Source organism: Mastacembelus armatus, chromosome 10 (genome assembly GCF_900324485.2).
Source record: "Mastacembelus armatus chromosome 10, fMasArm1.2, whole genome shotgun sequence".
In the NCBI taxonomy this organism is placed as follows: domain Eukaryota; kingdom Metazoa; phylum Chordata; class Actinopteri; order Synbranchiformes; family Mastacembelidae; genus Mastacembelus; species Mastacembelus armatus.
Genome location: NC_046642.1, coordinates 14,382,781 through 14,405,910, shown reverse-complemented (window position 1 = coordinate 14,405,910; position 23,130 = coordinate 14,382,781). Strand labels below are relative to the sequence as shown.

The window sequence follows — 23,130 nt, the reverse complement described above, 5'->3', positions numbered from 1 at the left end:
TGCCACCTCATTTTGATACAGATTTGTGCATTTGTGCAGAGGCACACCCATGTCAGTTTTCCCACTGTATAGTCATGCTGAAGAGGAGTCAAATAGAAAAATTGTCTGTAGTTTTGTTTATGGTTAGGAGCAGGTTGACATGGTGCAGGGTCTTTTTTCTTGTTTGTTTTAGTGCCAATGCTGTGATGGAAAAGTATGATTATAATGCTGTTAGTTTGTCTAAATGGAAGAGACCCACTATTTTTTTCTAGACCCACCCACTTTTTTTTTTTAAGTAGCCTAACGAGTGATCAGTTTTTTAGGGTGTACCTAAACATACCTAAACAACATCATAGTGCCCAGGGGAGGGATTTGACAGAGTCTATATATATCGGGTAAGTAGTGAACTAAATCACACTCTGGGGTAGGCAAACCTTGTCATCAAGATTAAGAATTATTTGCATATTATTTAATTTTTGCATATAGTTCTATTTATTTAAAAAACTTTTTGCTAATTTAATAAGAACTAAACTATGGAGGGCAAACTTTGCCTACCTCGGGCTGTCGAGGAGGCAGGGTGCGGCCGGAAAATGGTAAGAACTCAGTCTTTTTATCAAAATTTGTTTTACATGAAACCAAACTGAAAGTAGGCTCATGAGAAGTACAAACCAATCTGCTGTAGGCTGCAGTGAAGCTACAGTAACTTCACTGACCAGATCAGTGACTTTTAATCAGTTTTCAGAAAACTCCATGTCTGTATAATAGAGACTGCAGAGAGCTGTGTATTTATATGTCTGTAAACCGAGTGCATCATTGTCATCATCATTATTATTAACTGTTTAATCCAACTAGTGTCCATCCCTTAGTCTCCCCAACAAACAGGAAACCTTTCAGGAATATTTCCTAAAGGTTCCTACTTATTTATTTGTTTTTGCATTGGAAGGAAAGATCTCCACACTTCAAATGCTATTAAAAAAATTAAATGTGCCTAAATCATAATATAAATATTAAACACTTTGTAATAGATGATAATAAATCACTTTTCTTCTCACCAAGGCTGATATAGGCAGACGACAAGATCCAGAAATGCCTCAGACAGAATCGGCATCGACGGCCAGCACCACCGAGCGACAGCTCTTGTCACCTCTGAGGTATTTTCAGTCATTTAAGTCACATAAATGTTAAATAATATGATAATGAGAATAATCATTTTAGTTTGGTGTTAATAATAATCCGTTGTAGCTACATTTTGTAAAAACAGTTGACTTGATATTATCAGTTTTTCGTCTTAGTTGTTCTTTAAAATGAGTCACATTTATTCAGGTTTATTTATTCAATCCTCAACCAGCCTGATTTACTGTAAACATGTATCCTGTCACTGTATATTACTAATTTACATCTTATTCCCATCCAGCTGTGACGAAAAGTCTTTTCAAAACAAATATCTTAAGAATAACCCTGAAAAAATTCTTCGCAACATCGACGTTACGGAAGATTCCAGCATTTATTATTTCACTCCAAATCCACATGTCACAATCCTTCACAGTGGAGCAACGGAAATATTTTAAGTATTACACAAAAAATCAGTTCAACACATTGCACAACACTTTTGGTTTTGGCAGTAAAACAATAAAACGACTTACATTTTCCATTTTTAAAACTGAAACAAAATATTACAGGATTTTTTTCATCTGTGCTTTAGCCTAAATACTGTTGTTCCGCTCACAGTAAGATTTATTGTCTGGGACTTCCTGCTGACTTGCACCCTATGTCACCCTAATTTCTTCACATGCAAACAAAAAAACTTTATTTGTCCTCTAGTTGCACACAGTACACAGTTTGGCCTGGGGGGGGTGTGGCCTGATTGGAGAGGCTTGTCTCAAAAGATTTTCTTTGCAGTCTTCAAGGGTGTGATATTTTTCTGCTCACTGAAATGACTCAGGATCCATTTCCAGCCTTACCCAGATTAACTCCTTTTGATTGTCTTCTCCTTTATGCAAGGCATTGTCTGAATTTCTTTAATCAAAGTAGCTCTAAGCATACTTCCAAACTCATTTTATTAACTGGACTCTAGGTGTACAAATTACTAACTCCAGTGCTTTTGGTTGAAGTAATTAGTCTATGGGTTCACCTCCAGCACTGGGAATGTGCTGTGTGTTAACTAAAGACATGAGAAATTGAAATTGTTTATGTGTTATCAACTTAAGCACATTGTGTTTGTTTATTGCTGAGACTTTGATGAAGAATAGATCTCATTTCATGGCAAAATAATGCAGAATTCTAAGGGGTTCACATACTTCTTCGTAGTCAGCATCAGTCCGGTTGAGGTTGAATCTGCCGTTAGCTGATGGCAGTGGGGATGAAGGATCTCCTGTATCGGGTGCTGAGTGAAATTAAAGTCTAAAATCAGTTTGTTTTCTTGGTGATTCATCTGTTCAAGAAAACCCCAAAAAACATTCATATCTTCATTTCTCTTACTGTGAGCAGAACAACAGTATTATAAGTTACAGGTGAAAAAAACATACAGTTATGATTTGTGGTTTTAATTTTGACAGAAGGAAAATTTAAGTCTTTATCATTTCCCCTGTCATCGTCCTCCTTTGAAATTAAACTATAACATGTAGAAATCACATGGACCAAAAGAGTTATATGTCTTAACATCAGAGTCACTAAAATACATTATATTGTACATAAACTTGGAAAATACATGAGTTTTCCAAGTTTCATAAGTGACACACTGGGTCTAAAATTCATATGTTGATGTAAACAATCCAGTTTGATCAGCTTTGCTTCAGTGTCTTTGTGTGTCTGATGTTTGACAGTGATTTGATGTTTAGTCATTTAGCCATTTCCAACAGGGAGAGACAGAACAGTAGAAATTTTTCTCAGTACCATGTTAAAAATAGCAGAGTTGGTTTTCACAATATTTAGCTGTTTATAATAGTACAGATCTTTGTAGCTCAACAGATACATCACATGGTGTTTGTTTTTTTTGTTCTGAGAATTAAAATAATTTCAACTTTTTTTCTTTTTTTTTTTTTTTTTTACTCTTTAGGGAAGATGAAAACCAGCTGGAGCATCTTCCTTTGGCCCAATCCTGGGCTGTAACTGTTATTGGACCTACATTCAAAAAATATTTAAAAAAATATTTCTGTGTTTTCTATAAAGGATGCAGGGTTATTAAGGAGATTAGAGAAAAGAATAATATCACTGACAAAACAAAAATATTTAATGATATAATGAAATCCTCTTCAAACAAAAATACATTACCCATTGATTCCCTCTTTGGAGATAAATGGCTGTATGTGCTGTTATATTACCTTAAAAAATACAACATCGCAGCACAGAGTCAACGTGCTTTTCCTTTGTTTTTAATGAAAAATGGTGAATATTGGATTTTTCCACCAGTTCCTCCAGATCATCGACATGATCACAAGAATTCCACCAAATGTGTGCCCACAAAGCACAGTGAGGAAATTTTAATTGAACAAATTGGCCAATTCTTAGATCACAATCAATACAAAGTCAAAAGAATATTAATTTATTCAACCAATAGTCCATGTTTGATGCTGGGAAAACGGTCTAATATTGATTGCTGCACCATTAAACTTTCTAAGGAAAGTGATGCTTGGCACAGAAAATACGGAGTTTCCACCGATGTAGCATTTACAAAGTTTTGGGGCTGTGGCCCAGATTATTTTAAAGATCTCACATATGATACCATCTCACAGCCCAATAGTGTGTTTTACCTATATTTTCTGGAATGCTGCTTTGAATTAGACTGTAAATACATGGAGAAACAATATGGATGGAATCCTATCTTCCCGTTGATCTCATTATTACCAAAGGAAAACAGAGAAGAAACATCTAAAAAGGTTAAAAATGCTATGACCAAGCTGATGGAACTGGCAGAAAGCCGAAGTCTCAGAACAGCACAAGACCATATTAACCAGGGAAAGGAAACTATTGGTTCCTTCAGATTTGAAACAAATATTCATGAACGGTTTTTGGAGAATTGGACTAAAATGGTTGAGAGATGTGGATTACCACCTATAAGAAAAAAAATAACTTCCAATTTCAACACTGCTCTAGTCAACAGTGTGTACTCAGATATTATGTCCGATCACTTAAGGTTTTATCACATCCCTCCAGAACAGATAAACGATTTTTTTTTAACAAAGTGATGAGGTAATATTCAAAATAGCTTTTATTTGTATTGGTAAATAAAGACAGTCAGTTATATTGTTCTTTCCTCCCCTCAATTCTCATGCATCCACCCATGTGTACACAGATATTATGTCTGACTTGGGGGAAAACTGTTATTTGGAATTTATGATTTATCCAAAACCCTCAACGAAAGATAACCCACTTCCACTCAGCCCAACCGGTCGAGGCAGATGGCCGCCCAAACTGAGTCCGGTTCTGCTGGAGGTTGTTTCTTCCATTAGAGGGAGTTTTTTCCTCTCCACTGTCGCCAAGAGCTTGCTCATAAGGGATTTGTTGGGTTTCTAAGATATTGTTATTATAAATTGGCACTTTACAAATAAATTGAATTGAACTAAACTGAAATAAGGCTCTGTGTACTTTGTGAAGTGTATCAGTCTGATGTTAAAGCTCTGGTGCTCTTTAGGTGTCTTGTGTGTGGTCTTGTGTGTGGACACAAGACAGTGAGTCTGCACAGTTAGTGCTGGTTTCATTACCTTTATTAGTAGTTTTATTACTGATACATGACCTTGTTAGATTCTGCTGTCCCAGCACACATACTGGACTGTTTATCCTTTTTACATGGAGCTTTGAGAATTGGCACAAATATACAAATGAGCATCCCTGTAGATAATACGGCTTTAAACAGAGAAATGAATCGACAATAAATATTCAAAATGATATGAACACAAGCTAAATATACCAAGCTGGTTTTATTCAGTGCAAACGTTAAATTAAAAACTTTTGGCCCTAAAATAGTTTATGAGCAGAGTGTGAATGAACAAACATCAGTTCAGACTCAGACTGGAGACTTGACTTTGTGAAGGAGAAGAGTTAAAATGTCTCAATGAAGAAAAACAGAAGAAGAAAACATGTTGTGTAAAAACACTAAAAGTCTAAACTGGTGAGATCCTGCTCTCAGAACAAATGATTGGTCAAGAATAAAAAACACAGAGATGATTCAATAATGAAATAGATTTAAGCCCAGAGAATGAATAAGGCAAACAAGCTCATACTGTATATACAGTCAAGGTTACTATCTACATCATGTGTGTGTTTTACTGTTTAGTAACTTTGCCAGCAGTTTCAATGGGATTTGTCTCCCCCTTGTGGTTCATACCAGTATCTCTAAACAAACCAGTCTTTCACCAGCATTGACATGACAATAAAGTCACATTAAAGTGTTGAGGAAGGAAGCTGTCATGAGTGAGATCTGAACGTAGCAGAGTCAGACTCTGGTTAGCATACCTTCCACAAGCCCTGAGGCCTGAGATACAAACAAGTTACGAAGGGAAAACAGAGAACCCACACAGGATGGATCATATATAATCCTGTAAAACTAGACCTGAGCTACAGGAGCTAGAACATGGTGGAGCTGAGTTGTATGTGAAAGTGGGACTGATGAGCTCAAACCTCCATGTAAAAAGGATAAACAGTCCAGTATGTGTGCTGGGACAGCAGAATCTAACAAGGTCATGTATCAGTAATAAAACTACTAATAAAGGTAATGAAATCAGCACTAACTGTGCAGACTCAATGTCTTCATCTTGTCTTTTTCTGTTTACACCATCCAGCCTTTATGTCCACACAGCTAAAGAGCACCAGAGCTTTAACATCAGACTGATACACTTCACAAAGTACACAGAGCCTTATTTCAGTTTAGTTTATTGGTATAGGGAGGGGAAAGAGGAGGAGAGGGGAGGAAAGAAGAGAAGGGAGGAAAGGGGAGGAGAAGGGAGGAAAGGGGAGGAAAGAAGAGAAGGGAGGAAAGAGGAGGAGAGGGGAGGAAAGAAGAGAAGGGAGGAAAGAGGAGGAGAGGGGAGGAAAGAAGAGAAGGGAGGAAAGAGGAGGAGGGAGGAAAGAGGAGGAGAAGAGAGGAAAGAGGAGGAGAGGGGAGGAAAGAAGAGAAGGGAGGAAAGGGGAGGAGAGGGGAGGAGAGGGGAGGAAAGAAGAGAAGGGAGGAAAGAGGAGGAGAGGGGAGGAAAGAAGAGAAGGGGAGGAAAGAGGAGGAGAGGGGAGGAAAAGAGAAGGGAGGAAAGGAGGAGGATGGAGTAGAGGAGGGGAAAGAGGAGGAGAGAGAGGAAAGAGGAGGAGAGGGGGGAGGAAAGGAAAGAAGAGAAGGGAGGAAAGGGGAGGAAAGAGGAGGAGAGGGAGGAAAGAAGAGAAGGGAGGAAAGGGGAGGAAGGAGGAAGAGGAGGAGAGGGGAGGAAGAAGGAAGGAGGAAAGAGGAGGAGAGGGGAGGAAAGAAGAGAAGGGAGGAAGAGGAGGAGGAGGGGAGGAAGAAGAGAAGGGAGGAAAGAGCGAGGGGGGAGGAAAGAGGAGGAGAAGAGAGGAAAGAAGAGGAGAGGGGAGGAAAGAAGAGAAGGGAGGAAAGGGGAGGAGAAGAGAGGAAAGAGGAGGAGAGGGGAGGAAAGAAGAGAAGGGAGGAAAGGGGAGGAAAGAGGAGGAGAGGGGAGGAAAGAAGAGAAGGGAGGAAAGAGGAGGAGAAGAGAGGAAAGAGGAGGAGAGGGAAGGAAAGAAGAGAAGGGAGGAAAGGGGAGGAAAGAGGAGGAGAGGGGAGGAAAGAAGAGGAGAAGGGAGGAAAGAAGAGATGGGATGAAAGGAAGAGCGGAGAGGGAAATGGGGAGGAAAGAAATGAAAGGTATAGAGAGCGAGACATAGGGAGTGGAGGAGAGGAAGGAACAATATAACTGACTGTCTTTATTTACCAATACAAATAGAAGCTATTTTGAATATGTCTCATCATTTTGTTCACAAAAATTGTTTTTCTGTTCTGGAGGGATGTGACACAATCTTAAGTGATCGGACATAATAGCTGAGTACACACTGTTGACTAGAGCAGTGTTGAAATCGGAAGTTATTTTTTTTCTTATAGGTGGTAATCCACATCTCTCAACCATTTTAGACCAATTCTCCAAAAAACGTTCATGAATATTTGTTTCAAATCTGAAGGAACCAATAATTTCCTTTCCCTGGTTAATATGGTCTTGTGCTGTTCTGAGACTCCGGCTTTCTGCCAGTTTTCTCAGCTTGGTCATAGCATTTTTAACCTTTTTAGATGTTTCTTCTCTTTTTTCCTTTGGTAATAATGAGATCAACGGGAAGATAGGATTCCATCCATATTGTTTCTCCATGTATTTACGGTCTAATTCGAAGCAGCATTCCAGAATATATATGTAAAACACACTATTGGGCTGTGAGATGGTATCATATGTGAGATCTTTAAAATAATCTGGGCCACAGCCCCAAAACTTTGTAAATGCTACATCGGTGGAAACTCCGTATTTTCTGTGCCAAGCATCACTTTCCTTAGAAAGTTTAATGGTGCAGCAATCAATATTAGACCGTTTTCCCAGCATCAAACATGGACTATTGGTTGAATAAATTAATATTCTTTTGACTTTGTATTGATTGTGATCTAAGAATTGGCCAATTTGTTCAATTAAAATTTCCTCACTGTGCTTTGTGGGCACATATTTGGTGGAATTCTTGTGATCATGTCGATGATCTGGAGGAACTGGTGGAAAAATCCAATATTCACCATTTTTCATTAAAAACACAGCAAATGCAAGTTGACTCTGTGCTGCGATGTTGTATTTTTTAAGGCAATATAACAGCACAGGCTGCCATATATCTTTAAAGAGGGAGTCAATGTATAATGTATTTTCTTTGTTTGAAGAGGATTTCATTATATAATGAAATATTTTGGTTTTGTCAGTGATATTATTCATTTTTCTCAACTTCCAAATAATCTTGTGTCTTTTATAAGAGATATAGAAATATTTAAAAATTTTGGACATTGTTGCAATAACAATTTGAGCTGTTGCTATGCAGAATGGGGACGAAGAATTATCATCGAGCTGGTCTTCTTCCCTAAAGAGTAAAAAAAAAAGAAAAAAAGTTGAAATTATTTGAAGTCGCAGAACAAAATCACAAACACTATGTGATGTATCTGTTGAGCTACAAAGATCTGTACATTGATACACAGCTGATCAAACTGGATTGTTTACATGAACATTTGAGTTTTAGTCTCAACGTGTCACTTATGAAACTTGGAAATATATCGTTATTCTGATATATGAATTAAACATAATTATAAATAGAAACGATGTAGACTAATACATGTGCAATGGTTGGACTGATTTTTTGTCTTAATACTTACAATATTTTGTTTCCTTCACTGTCATGGGTCACAGGTGGACTTGAAGTGAACTCATAGATTTTGGGATTTTTCTTAACTTTTTTTACTTCAACATGACGAACGATCTTGTAAGAATGTTTGTTTCCAGATGTTAAATCACATCTGGATGGGAATAAGATGTAAAATATTGAGCACTGGATAACTGGATAACAGGACAGTGACAGGTCTGCAAGAGGACTCATTCTAGATAACAAATAAAACCAAATACAGTTAATATCAAACAGACCTAAATATGACAGTTTTCACAAAATTATATAATATAATTTATATTTAACAATTTAAACTGTTATTAATACTGAATTAATTATCATATTATATAGCACTGAGGACACTGACTGAAATGGCGACAAGGTAAAACACAGATGAAATAAATCCTGTAATACTTTGTGGTTTCAGTTTTGGCAGAAAACAGAAAATTTAAGTCCTTTTCTCATTTTACTGCCAAAACCAAAAGGGTTGCACAATGTGGACTGATTTTCTGTGTAATACTTACAATATTTCTGTTCCTCTACTGTCGAGGGTCGTAACATGTGGACTTGGATTGAAATAATAGAAGGAGGAAACTTCCTTAACTTCGATGTTGCGAAGATATTTTTCAGATTTGTTATCTTCGTTTTGAAAAGACTTTTCATCACAGCTGGATGGGAGTAAGATGTAAATTCGTAATATGCAGTGACAGGATACATGCTTACAGTGAATCAGGCTGGTTGAGGATTGAATAAATAAACCTGAATAAATGTGACTCATTGTAAAGAACAACTAAAACTAAAAACTGATATCAAGTCAAACATGTTCACACAATTTTGCTAAAATATGGATTAACACTGAATTAACATGGTTATTATTATTATATATAATAATAACCATGTTAGTTCAGTGTTATTATTATTATATATAATAATAAAAATAAATAATTATAAATCATAATATTAATTATAATTATGATATAATGATATGATATGATATATAATTATTGATTAATATATCATATTATTTATCTGACTTAACTGACTGAAAATACCTCGAAGGTAATAAGAGCTGTCGCTCAGTGGTGTTGGCTGTCAATGCCTCTTCAGTCAGAGGCATTTGTGGATATTGACCTCTGCCTCTGTCCCCCTTAGTGAGAAGAAAAGTGATTTATAATATTACTATTACAGAGTGTTTAACATTTACATTACAATTTAAATTGTTTAATACGCATTTAAAGTATCTGATGTGAAGAACTTCAATTCCAATGCAAAACAAACAAATAAACAATTAACAAACTAACTATATAAATAAAGTAGTTGGATTAAACAGTTATTAATGCAATTAACGGAATTAAAGTGTCTGAAGATCTTCACGTCCGATTCAAAAGGAACAAACAAACAAATAAGTAGGAACCTTTAGGAAACGTTCCTGAAAGGTTTCCTGTTTGCTGGGGAGACTAGGGGATGGACACTAGTTGGATTAAACAGTTAATAATAATAATGATGACAATGATACACACTGTTTACAGACATATAAATACACAGCTCTCTACAGTCTCTCAGTTTCAGTTTGTTTTGATGTAAAACTAAATTTGATAAAAAGATGGAGTTCTTACCATTTCCCGGCTGCACCCCGCGTCCCCAACAGCCTGGGGTAGGCAAAGTTTGCCTTCCACTTTTTAAAAAATAACAATAATTATACAATTATTAGTAAAAACAATTAGAGAAAGATCTGTAATTAGGCCCGAGCAGGGACCAAGGTCCCAGCGCAGGGACTATTATAATCGCTGAATGGGCAAGGGACGAATAAGCGGGGGGGGCGGTTTCTGGCATCATTTTCTGTCTCCCCGCACCCCACCATGACGTTACTGGGCGTTAGACGTTTCCGAAAATGTATAGTGTGTCGCTGTCGCGCGGCCGTGGGCCTGGAAACTGCTAGGATTATTATTAGGCCCGAGCAAGGACCGAGGTCCCAGCGCAGGGACTATTATAATTGCTCAATGGGCAAGGGACGAATAAGCGGGGGGGGCGGTTTCTGGCTTCCTCTACTGTCTCCCCACACCCCACCATGACGTTACTGGGCGTTAGACCTTTCCGAAAATGTATAGTGTGTCGCTGCCGCGCGGCCGTGGGCCTGGAAATCGTTAGGATTATTTTTTTTTTTTTTTTTTTTTTTTTTTTTTTTATTATTCTATTTTTACCGATTCAACCTCAAATTTGACCCCCTGAACGTGTGTGAAAACTCACCAAAATTTGCAGGCCCCTCAGAATCGCGTGAAAATTTGATATTTTATGGGTTTCATAAACGACCTCAAAAGAATGGCTCTGCGGCGCCCCCGACAGAGGTCGAGATACATTGGGCCTATGGGAGGTCATGTGACACTTTTTTCATTGTACAGTCACCAGCTTTGGCATGTTTATTCTTCATGATAGGCCAAGCAAGAAAGCTTATCGTGTCCAGGTCGTGTGACCGACAGGAAGTCCACCAGCTGGGGGTTTATCTGGAGGTCACTGAGTTCGTTGATTTTGCTCACCTCGTATTCTTTCGAACTCCTCCTTGGGCGTTTGTCCGATCGAGCTCTTCTTTGGCCGGCGTCACCGAGACCCATGGGGCTGCAAAAGTTATCCAAATTCTTTGAATAAGTATTACGGTTTTCCTTTGGCGGGCGCTGCAAGTTGGCCCGGGTTTTTGGCTCGCCGCCAGTTCTTCAACGTGTAATAACTCTCACACGCATGGTCGGATTGGAATCGGACCAATTGATGAATTGTAGACCCCGGGGGCCTGAGTCCAGGTGATTGAACAAAATCACTGTAGGCCCTATAGCGCCCCCTATATAACAATGTGAATATTTTTAGACATTTGTATTGAGAAATACACATTTAGTTTGTCAGAAATGGACCAAAGTTTGCACACAAATCCATTAGGGCATTCTGAGCAAAAAGCCAATGAGAGCCATGCTCTATTTTCCACGCTGTTGCCTTGGAGATGACACACACCCACCATTCATTTCCTAAGGCTGTTTTACACTTAAAGATGCAAATGCTGCAGCAAGATCTGCAGCTGCTGTGTTGTCACATTTGAATCAATTACACTCCCCGCAGGCCTGAACCCACGTGACCGATCAAAGTCACAGCGGCAGTGGCGCTGCCTTTGTAAGGGCCTTCAAGTTTGAATGTGTGTCTGTATGTGCCTGTATCACTGTGGCCACAGAGATGTGACCTTTGCAGCAGTGAAAATCCCACACACACCTCACCTTTCCAGGAGACTGCTGCCTTCCTGCATTTCTGTGTGTCTGTATGTGTGTCTGTATGTGCCTGTATCACTGTGGCCGTAGAGATGTGACCTCTGAAGTGGTTAAAATCCCACGCACCTCACCTTTCCGGGTGCAAATTGTCCTGTCACTTAAAAGGCTCCCAGTGGATCCACAGTTTGACTTTGGCATTGAATAAATCTTGTGTTTTCTGAGAGACAATACTCTTTTCACTGTGATGTTGTGACATGTGAGCTTTTCATTTGTACTGTGGCCTTGGGATTATTCTGTTAATGTCTTAATATGTGTGTCAGTGTGTTTTTGTGTCTCAGGACATCTGGAAATGTGTGTTTACAACTGTTTAACTGTAAGTTTCTGTGCAGCGGTTTCACTGTTTTGAACAACAGACTTTTGACTTCAGTGTTGTTTGGGAGCACGTCCTCTGTTTTGCCAAAAGATGGCAGTAGAGCTCCATGTACCACATTCTTTCTGTGACAATGAATCAACAGACTTGACTTGAGTGTTGTTTGGGAGCACATCCTCAGTTCTGCCACCAGATGGCAGCAGAGCTCTATTTTCCACACTCTTTCTGTGACATCCAGCATTGCTTTTCAAAGGGAGTTTTAAACCAAAAGATGCACATGTTGTGTACTTCCAGTTACTTTGTCAGAAATGGACCAAATGTGGCACAGACATCCTTTAGGGCATCCTAATCATAAAAGCAAAGGGAGTTTTAAACCAAAAGATGCACATGTTGTGTACTTCCACTTACTTTGTCAGAAATGGACCAAATTTGGCACAGACATCCTTTAGGGCATCCTAATCATAAAAGCCAATCGGACCCATGCCTTCTGAAATCAGCCATTGGCCACTCAGGATCACAGTTTGGTCTTGGTATTGAATAAATCTTGTGGTTTTATAAGAGACAAGACTCTTTTCACTGTGATGAGGTGAAACATTTCACTTTTTCATCTGAACTGTGGCCTCTGCATCCTGAGACTTAAAGTGACACAGTAGAAGGCAATACGGCCAATATGCAACATTGTGAAATATCAAAATGATTTCATGTTAAAAATGACAGACTCCACAACAAGTTCAACTGTTTCACTAACTCAACTTTATTATGTACAAAATACAGAAACAAAAGTAACTCATTTATTCCTTCAGCAGAGACTACTGGTGTAGAGGAAAAACTCCCTTTTACAGAAGAAAATCTCTGAGAAACCCAGGCTCAGGAGATGGGCACTATATGCCTCAACAAGACAAAGAAAAACACTGTAAATGACAGAGTCCACAGCAATTTCAACTATTTCATGAAGTCAACTTCATTATGTACAAAATACAGAAACTAAAGTAACCAATTCATTCCTTCAGCACTGACTATTGGTGTAGAGGAAAAACTCCCTTTAATGGAAGAAAACCTCGGACAAAGTAGAGGAAAAACTCCCTTTAACGGAAGAAAACCTCTTGACAAAGTACAGGAAAAACTCCCTTTAACGGAAGAAAACCTCTTGTCAAAGCAGAGGAAAAACTCCCTTTAACGGAAGAAAACCTCTGACAAACCCAGGCTCAGGAGACGGGCTCTGATGCTGTGTTGTCACATTTGAATCAATTACACTCCCCGCAGGCCTGAACCCACGTGACCGATCAGAGTCACGATAGGCTGCCTTTGTAAGGGCAATCAAGTTTGAACGTGTGTCTGTATGTGCCTGTATCACTGATGTGACCTCTGCAGCGGTTAAGATCCCACACGCCTCGCCTCTGTGTCTCGGTACGTCTGGAAATGTGCAACTGTGCTTTCAACTGCTGCTGTTTCAGGTCGGCCGCGCGGTTTGAGCTCGGCTTCGGCCGCGGGTCGCTTGCGGGGGCGGCGGGCCGGGGGAGGCGTTTCGTTCGGGGGGGCCGTTCGCCGGGGGAGGCGGTTCGTTCGTGGACGCGGCTCGCCGGGGGGGGCGGTCCGCTCGAGGCGAGGGCCGATCATCGCCGCTTGCGGCTATATTTTTTTTTTTTTTTTTTTTTTGTTATTATTCTTCTTTGACCTTTACAGCCTTATTTGACCCCCTGAATGTGTGTGAAAACTCACCAAAATTTGCACCACCCTCAGAATCGCGTCACAATTTGATATTTTATGGGTTTCATAAACGACCTCAAAAGAATGGCTCTGCGGCGCCCCCGACAGAGGTCGAGATACATTGGGCCTATGGGAGGTCATGTGACACTTTTTTCATCGTACGGTCGCCGGCTTTGGCATGTTTATTCTTCATGTCAGGCCAAGCAAGAAAGCTTATTGTGTCCAGGTCGTGTGACCGACAGGAAGTCCACCAGCTGGGGGTTTATCTGGAGGTCATTGAGTTCGTTGATTTTGCTCACCTCGTATTCTTTCGAACTCCTCCTTGGGCTTTTGACCGATCGAGCTCATCTTTGGCCGGCGTCACCTAGACCCATGGGGCTGCAAAAGTTATCCAAATTCTTTGAATAAGTATTACGGTTTTCCTTTGGCGGGCGCTGCAATTTGGCCTAGGCTTTTGGCTCGCCGCCAGTTCTTCAACGTGTAATAACTCTCACACGCATGGTCGGATTGGAATCGGACCAATTGATGAATTGTAGACCCCGGGGGCCTGAGTCCAGGTGATTGAACAAAATCACTGTAGGCCCTATAGCGCCCCCTATATAACAATGTGAATATTTGGAGAAATTTGTATTGAGAAATACACATTTAGTTTGTCAGAAATGGACCAAAGTTTGCACACAAATCCTTTAGGCCATTCTGAGCAAAAAACCAATGAGAGCCATGCTCTATTTTCCACGCTGTTGCCTTGGAGATGACACAAACCCACCATTAATTTCCTATGGGACTTTTGACTTCAGTGTTGTTTGGGAGCACATCCTCAGTTCTGCCACCAGATGGAGGCAGAGCTCTATTTTCCACACTTTCTGTGACATCCAGCATTGCTTTTCAAAGGGAGTTTTAAAATTAAAGATCTACAGGCCTGTGACTTGGGCTTACTTTGTCAGAAATGTACCAAATTTGGCACGGACCTCCACGGGGGTCCACTAAAGCACGTGGTCTATTTGGGGGGGGGGTGTGGGGGGGTGCGGATAGCGCCACCTATGTACTTGCACTTACTTTGTCCAGCTTTTGTCAGAACGGTACCAGATTTGGCACAGACATCCGTGGGGGTCCAGTAAAGGGCATGGTCTACTTGGGGGGGGATAGCGCCCCCTATGCAGTTGCACTTACTTTGTCAGAACTGTATCAAATTTGGCACAGACCTCCGTGGGGGTCCACTGAATGACCTGGTCTACTTGGGGGGGGGGGGTGTGGGGGGGGCGGATGGCGCCCCCTATGCAGTTGCACTTACTTTGTCAGAACTGTACTAAATTTGCCACAGACTTCCGCGGGGCTCTAGGAGAGGACATGGTCTACTTGGCGGGGTGTGGGGGGGGCGGATGGCGCCCCCTATGTATTTGCACTTATTTTGTCAGAACTGTACCGAATTTGACACAGACCTCCGTGGTGGTCCACTGGATGACGTGGTCTACTTGGGGAGGTGCGGTCTCCTTGGCGGAGCGGATTTGGGGGGGGCGCCGATTTTTGGGGGAAGGTCAATTGAGATGGCGTTGGCGCTTGGGGAGGCGTTTCATTCGGGGAGGCCGTTTGCTGGGGGAGGCGGTTCGTTCGTGGACGCGGCTCGCTGGGGGACGCGGTTCGCTCGGGGGCGCCGCGCCGGGGGAGGCGGTCCGCTCGAGGCGAGGGCCGATCATCGCCGCTTGCGGCTATATTTATTATTACTAATTGTTATACAGAACAACTCAATGTAACAACAACAAAATGTAAATTACAACTTTTCTGAAGGTTGCAAGGTTTGCCCACCCCAGACTGAAGGTTGTTTTAAGAGAATTTGAAACACCTGGAGAGCACAATATATATAGACTCTCTCAAGTCCCTCCCCTTGGCCAGTGATGGTTCACAATAGGTAGGTTTGTCAGACCTTCTTGTTTTCATTATGGTAGTCATAGCAGTGTCATGTGCACCTTTAAAACACACTTTTAAAATGCTGTCAGTCCTGAATGATGAGCATTTACAGCACAATGAAAGGATTTCTGGGAAATCACATGATCATGTTGCCATTGTAGTGTAGTTGTGGGTGGTGATTATTCTATGAATAATTTCCGTGTGTGTGTGTGTGTTGGTGACAGGGTAATAAGTACTAAGAAATGTAGCACTAAAATCTAAGTCCTACAGGTACAGCCTCAGCCAGTTGTTGTTGTAACCTATTCATTCAGTCTTACTCTGGTCCAAACACAGAGAAAAGATAACAAAATATATGACAACAGAATAAGACTAGAATCCCATTTTGTTTGCAGAATTAAAGTGAATTAGTGTTAGCTCAGTTTGTTGCATATATTGATAATGCATTGGCAGAGTGTGAATGAACAAACGTTTTATCTGCGATAGTATTCTTCGCTCTCATTTCTTGGAGAATCGCGGGTTCGTGGTCGACGACACGATGACAACTGTTCGTCTGTTGTAGCGTCGATGTTTTTATGTTTTGTCGCACAGAACCGAGGCAAAGGACGACGCGACGACTGTTGGTTATTTTCGCTGAATACATAAGAAAATTGAAATCTATTTAAAATCGTATTTCTAACATGGTACTGAGAAAGATTTCTACTGGTCTGTCTCCCTGTTGACTGAACATCAAATACATGTGAATGTGTTGGACTGATTCTCTGTGTTCATACTTACAACACCTCGTTTCCTTCACTGTCAATGATCGTAACATGTGGACTTAAGGTTAAGGGACAGTTGTCGGGATGTTCATGAACTTTGTTCACTTCAACATGACGAATCACATCAAATTTGTTCTGGTGATGTTTGTTTCCAGATGTTAAATCACAGCTGGATGGGAATTAGCTGTAAAATATTAGGATGCAGTGCCATGTTTGAGGACTGGACAACTGGATAAACTGACTCTTCTGATAACAAATAAAACCAAATACAGTTAATATCAAACAGACTTAAACCATGACAGTTTTAACTCAAATAGAAATGATGATATTATATAACATTGAGGCTACTTCAATGACTGAAGTGATGACATGGGCGGCTGCTCGGTGCTTCTGGCCGTCGATGCTTCTTCTGTCTGACGCATTTCTGGATCTTGTTGTCTGCCTCTGTCCGGCTTAATGAAAGGAAAAGTCTATTACGACGTGTTTTACAATCATTTACATTACGATTTTGCTTCATTTACATTTTGAAATACACAATTAAGGTGTCTGTTTTTGGAGGTCTTTGCTTTTCGATGTAAAGCAAAAACAAGCAATTAACTAAATAAATAAAACAAACAAATAAGTAGGAACCTTTAGGAAACGTTCCTGAAAGGTTTCCTGTTTGCTGGGGAGACTAGGGGATGGACACTAGTTGGATTAAACAGTTAATAATAATGATGATGACAATGATACACACTGTTTACAGACATATAAATACACAGCTCTCTACAGTCTCTCTACTGTACAGACATGGAGTTTTCTGAAAACTGATTAAAAGTCACTGATCTGGTCAGTGAAGTTACTGTAGCTTCACTGCAGCAGATTTTGTTTTGTACTTCTCATGAGCCGACTTTCAGTTTGGTTTCATGTAAAACAAAACTTGATAAAAAGACTGAGTTCTTACCATGTTCGTGTAGACGAACTTTCATTACAGCAGCAAGTAAGGCAGAAGATAAAAAATGTTTGCTTACTACAGTTTTTCAGACGATACAGATAATGATACAGTTATTACTGAAAATAATTAGAAAAACATCTGTAATTGTTATTAAAAATAATTGTAGTATGAGAACTGCCCTGGCAAAAATGTAAATAACAAACTACAGACAGCCATTTATTTTCAATGTTAATTCACAAAGATTTGTTAAAAACTGTCAGTCATTATGTCCCAGAAATCAGTCTCAAAAGCTAGAAACTGATGTTGTCATTCTGAGGATCAGGGAACATATTGTCTTGTCTTTTCAGTTACTGTTGCAGTGATCTCCATTGGGACATTTCCATAAACCTGTTTGAACCGTCTGTGTTGGGCATTTTGTAATAAAATGCCACTTAAGTTTTGGCTGCAAATATGGGTCCCAATGGGTTTGTCTGCAGTTTCCATAGTGGCCCCACGTGTATTTGCCCATATGGGTTCAAGTGGGTTCTGAATGGACTTCTTGTGGGGCCCAACTGGTTGACTTACATAAGACCTATGTATGCACCCAACCAGTTGGGCCCCACAAGAAGTCCACTTGATCATGAAAGGCTTTGTGTGAGGAGAAGGATTTTAAATTCTACTCTACTACTGAGTAACACAATTATTATTAAAGATAATTAGAAAAAGGATCTTTAGCTATTGTTAAAAATAAGTGTAATATAAAAACAACTGTTACAACGTCAAAAACTGGGAGTTGGTGACATTCGTAGGTTTCTAGGTTTGTCTAGTCTAACTACGTAGGCTATCTATGCAAATCCCTCCCTCGGCCAATCATTGGGTTCACTCTATTGTTGTGGTGCCAAGTTTCTTTACGTCAACGTGGAAAACAAAACTCAACCAAAAAAAAAAATTGCTTTCTTGAAGTGAAACTGATTGCACATAGGTAAAGAAATATACCTCTGGACAGGTTGGTAGGTTTGTCAAACTGATTATAAGCAGTTAGATTAACATTGTTTTATGTGTTTAAAGTTTCTTCTGTCTTTGTTTATGATGTTTAAGTGTATTTATTTCCTGGAGTAGGAGAGGTAGATGTTATGAGGAGGAGTTCTCCCTCAGGAGTCCAGACCATGTACTGTATCTGCAGAGGGCCCCGACTTGAAGAAGTACACTTTGGTTCAGAATCATTCTGGTTTTCATTATGGGAGTCTTTGACATAGCAATGTCATGTGCACCTTTAAAACACACTTTTAAAATGCTGTCAGTCCTGAATGATGAGCATTTACAAGACAATGAAAGGATTTCTGGGAAATCACATGATCATGTTGCCATTGTAGTGTAGTCCTGGGTGGTGATTATTCTATGAATAATTTCCATGTGTGTGTGTTGGTGACAGTGTAATAAGTACTAAGAAATGTAGCACTAAAATCTAAGTCCTACAGATACAGCCTCAGCCAGTTGTTGTTGTAACCTATTCATTCAGTCTTACTCTGGTCCAAACACAGAGAAAAGATAACAAAATATATGACAACAGAATAAGACTAGAATCCCATTTTGTTTTGAATTGTGAATTAACGTTAGCTCAGTTTGTTGCATATATTAATAATATATTGATAATGAGACAGAAATATAAGTAGAAAAATAGTATAAGTGTTAAAAGTTCCACATTGTTGTATATTTACAATATGTACAATTTTTGATTTCGTGTTATTGCACTGATGCCAGTATTGGACTGTTTGGGGTTTTTTCTGTATTTTGTTGTCCAGACAAACATGGATTAAGTCTTGATAAATTGTTCACTGTCATCTTCACTGTTTTGAGCAGATTGAGCTCCAGGTTGTTTTGACCGATCACAGGGCCAGCTGTTCAACCTTTAGCTTGTTTGCAGACTTGTCACTGTCTTGGAAGAGTCCTGTGACTGTTGTGTTGTCTGTGAACTTCAGGAGTTTAACAGAGGGGTCTCCTGAGGTTGTTGGTGCAGAGTGAGAAGAGCAGGGAGGAGAGCACACATCCTTGGGGGGCACCTGTACTGACTGATAGGATGTTGTATGTGGTTTTCCCCAGCCTCACCTGCTGCCTCTTGTCTGTCAGACAAGTTGCTATCAATGGACAGGTGGAGGCAAACACAGTGAGCTGGGTGAGTTTGGACTGGAGGATGTCTGGGACAATGGTGTTGAATGCCAAGCTGAAGTCCACAAACAGGACCTGGGGAGTTGAGGTGTTGCAGGATGTAATGCATCCATGTTGACTTCATGACCATGTCAGGACCACAGGTCTGTAAACATTCAGTCCACTGATGGAGGATTTCTTAGGACCCAGGATGATGGTGGAGCATTTGAAGCAGGAGGTAACTGCACACAATTTTAGTGATCTGTTAAAGATGGGGGCTGGTTGGTTCGTACGGACTTTTAGACAGGAGGAGGTCACATTGTTTGGACATGGAGTTTTCCTGATCTTTTCTACTGAGAGCAACAATTACAACAAAAAATGTTATTATGCAACTACTGCCTATATACATTGTTTAAGAACGTAGGTCCTAGCTCCTTTTCATAAACTTGGCTCTCAGTTCCTTCACCCTTGGGCTTTCTTTAGTGGTGTCAACATCAGTAGACTGATCAGTAGACTGCTGGAAAATATGTACATGTTGTTCAGTGCGTCATAGCTTACACTGAAAACAAAGTGTGGTTTGAAGAGTTCATCAAATGCTGCCAATGACGTGGTTCCCTGGCAGGGAAGGAGCCTCCTGTCCATTGCAACATAGACAGTGCTGAGGCCTGCTGGGCGGGGCCAGAAGCAAGAATTATATCTCTGTTAATAATAATGATGATGACAATGATACACACTGTTTACAGACATATAAATACACAGCTCTCTACAGTCTCTCTACTGTACAGACATGCAGCCTAGAGTTTTCTGAAAACCTGATTAAAAGTCACTGATCTGGTCAGTTTTAGCATCCAGGAATTGGGTCGTCCAGGCCCCTGTCTTCGACCCCCACCAGTCTGCTCCAGCCCCTAATGGATCCTCCTGCAGGTGGTATGCTCACAGAAGGGCGGCCCTACGTCACCATTTTGGGCTTTGCCCGGCTGGGCCTCATGGGGGGACACCCACCTACCAGGCAATGAGGCCTGGCTCCAGGGTGGGGCCCCAGCTTCGCCATATTGGGCAACGTCACGGTCCTTGTTTGTCTTTTTCATAAGGGGACCAATTGAACCACTCTTGGTCTGGTCCATCACCTAGGACCTGTTTGCCTTGGCCAATGGAACTCGGATCCAGGAGGAACAATGTGGTTTGAGTCCTGGTTGTGGAACACTGGACCTCGCTAATATTTCTCTCCAGGGTGCTCAAGGGTTCATGGCAGTTTGCCGAACCAGTTCACATGTGCTTTGTGTCCCTTGTGACATCCTGTATCCCACAGGGAGTATGGGGTCCAGGGCCCTTTGCTAAGGGCAATTCGGTCTCTGCACAACCGGCTCCGGTTTGAGACGAGCCAGCTGTGGTGGCTCGGGCATCTGTTTTGGATGCTTCCTGGGGACCCGGGGGAAGACCCAGGACACGGTGGTGGGAGTGTGTCTCTCAGCTGGCCTGGGAACGCTTCGGTGTCCCTCCGGAAGAGCTGGAGAAAGTGTCCAGGGAAAGGGGAGTCTGCACATCCCTGCTTAGGCTACTGCCCCCGCAACCCGGTCCCAGATAAGCAGAAGATGATGGATAGATGGATGGATGGATGGATGGATGGATGGATGGATGGATGGATGGATGGATGGATGGATGGATGGATGGATGAATGGATGGATGGATGGATGGATGATCTGGTCAGTGAAGTTACTTTAGCTTCACTGCAGCCTGGATAACATATTGTTTAGTACTTCTCATGAGCCTACTTTCAGTTTGGTTTGATGTAAAACAAAATTTGATAATTTACTATGTTCTTGTAGAAGAAGAACCTTTATTACAGCAGCAAGTATAGCAAAAGATAAAAATAGTTAAATAACAAAGACAATAATACAGTTATTATTAAAAACAATTGTTGTATGAGGGGAGCCCTGGCAAAAATGTAAAGAATAAGCATACAGCTTACAGGATGGCAAGTTCAAATTGGTCAATTTGTCACCTGTAAATCAATCTTACATAACATATATACAAGTGAATATATTAGTCAAAACTCTAATCCATGTGACTACCTGTTTTCCCTGCTGAAAGACAGAACAGTGTCATGTTAATACATCAGAAGGTCTTTGTTGAGTTCACACAGGTGGCACCCAGGGTGTCTGTGATGGAACAAAGGTAAACTAAATGTTTTATCTATAAAAACATTTCTCTCACACAGCCCTTATATCATTTTTTCATAACTAAAAGATGTCCAGGATTCATCAGGTGTGTTTTTGAGTAAACAGTGTTAATGCATGGTTAGTGAAAAACTACCATTTTAGTCACTAAAATAAGACCATAAAACACTAACAGAACATTGGTTCACCAGACTTTTAGGAAATGCATCTCATAGCCACAAGTGTTTGCTTCAAAATGATATGAAATGAAAATGAAAATGAAATGAAAATGCAGGGACGCCACTCTCTGGTGACGTACCTGCAAGGAATCAGCAGACAGGGAGACAGCACAACACACATAAAGGAAAGGGTGAGAGAAACACAAGGCATCTGAGTGTGTGTGTGTGTGTGTTGGCTTATAAAAACAAGACAGGCGTCTTGTTTTTACTCCACCTGCTGACCTTTGTTGCTTTGTGCAGGTGACTGAAGTAGAGAGGAGGAAGGGATACTTCATAGAGTCCACCTGGGTTTGATAAGCCAGCTTAGACGCTCATTCTCTCTCTCTCACGTCACCCACTTGCACCCAACATTGCATTACTAATTTACAGACTGTAGACATGTTATTTGATTTTCTTCTGGTTATGATAAAATAAATTCTTTTTAGAATAGAAAAATTCTGTGGTCTCCCTGTTTGTCCTTCCCATTGAGTCAGGCTCATGACAATGTTTACATGTGCTGTAAGGCATAAACATTAGCAAAATGACAACTATAAGAATAGAGGCAGTTTGGGTATTTGCTGGTTGTGGAGTTTTGCTGAAGTATATATCTTGATCCTCTCTGTGTTCAGTTTGAAAGGCCACTAAAACGGGAGATAGGAAACAACTGCTTGAATGATTTGACTTTATAACAAAGTATTGCAGTGAAATGGTCTGAGTCTCACAGGGAAAGACAGCATGAGAGAACAGCTACTAGAGCAAATAGGTTTAGTACTGGGTACTAAGAGAGAAGCAAATGTCTGGCCAAGGTCTGGTCTACCAACTGAATTGTCACCGTGAAGAAGTGAGAAAAAAGTACAACAGAAGTTGTAAGCAGCTGACTGTATGGTGGGAGATGAGGTTTCCTGTGGGGTGTAGTCTGAGTAGTCGACAATTAGCGCAATTAAAAGATAAACTTGAAAAGAAGGAAAAAGAGAGTGCAGAGCAACACAGGTCTTTGTCCAAAAGAGATAGAAAGAAACACAAAGTGTTCCAAGCTGACCCGAAAGCATATTGCATGTGGAAAGAAGGATGTCATGTGATGACAGTAAGATGATAAAAAGGCAGTATGAAGACAGAGACAAAAAGTCTAAACAGAAACAAACAGAACCGGAACATATAGTATATAGACCAAAATATTGTTCTGACACTAAATCTCTGTATCCTGTTTTGAGTTACAAGGTGGATACAAACCTGGACTCTGCTCCCCCACCTTCTCCATGTCATAGCCAAGCTTCACTGCAGAGACAACACACAGAAGAAAGGGAGACTCCAGCCTGTTCCCAGTGGAGTATGAGGCACCAGGAAACAACACATCTGAAGCA

General features: G+C 40.6%; 1 protein-coding gene across 2 annotated transcripts; it reads left to right on the top strand.

Annotated features, from left to right (window-relative positions):
• The first annotated feature begins 383 nt into the window (after positions 1-383).
• On the top strand, positions 384-4,477 carry LOC113144869 (uncharacterized). 2 transcript variants are annotated; one of them, XM_026331138.2, is made up of 4 exons: positions 384-572; positions 1,036-1,130; positions 1,394-1,543; positions 3,035-4,477. In XM_026331138.2, exons 1-4 carry the CDS (start codon positions 513-515, stop codon positions 4,161-4,163), a joined length of 1,434 nt encoding a protein of 477 aa, XP_026186923.1. In that variant the 5' UTR covers positions 384-512; the 3' UTR covers positions 4,164-4,477. The 2 variants fall into 2 exon arrangements, with proteins under 2 accessions (XP_026186923.1, XP_026186924.1); XM_026331139.1 differs by lacking the exon at positions 1,394-1,543.
• The last annotated feature ends 18,653 nt before the right edge of the window (positions 4,478-23,130 follow it).

What these genes read in the sequence shown, in the direction of transcription:
- LOC113144869 (XM_026331138.2), top strand. Translation starts at nt 513, where the DNA reads ATGGAGGGCAAACTTTGCCTACCTCGGGCTGTCGAGGAGGCAGGGTGC. An exon ending in CAGGGTGCGGCCGGAAAATG is followed by an intron (nt 573 to 1,035) that starts GTAAGAACTCAG and finishes CTTCTCACCAAG; the next exon opens with GCTGATATAGGCAGACGACA. An exon ending in CAGCTCTTGTCACCTCTGAG is followed by an intron (nt 1,131 to 1,393) that starts GTATTTTCAGTC and finishes ATTCCCATCCAG; the next exon opens with CTGTGACGAAAAGTCTTTTC.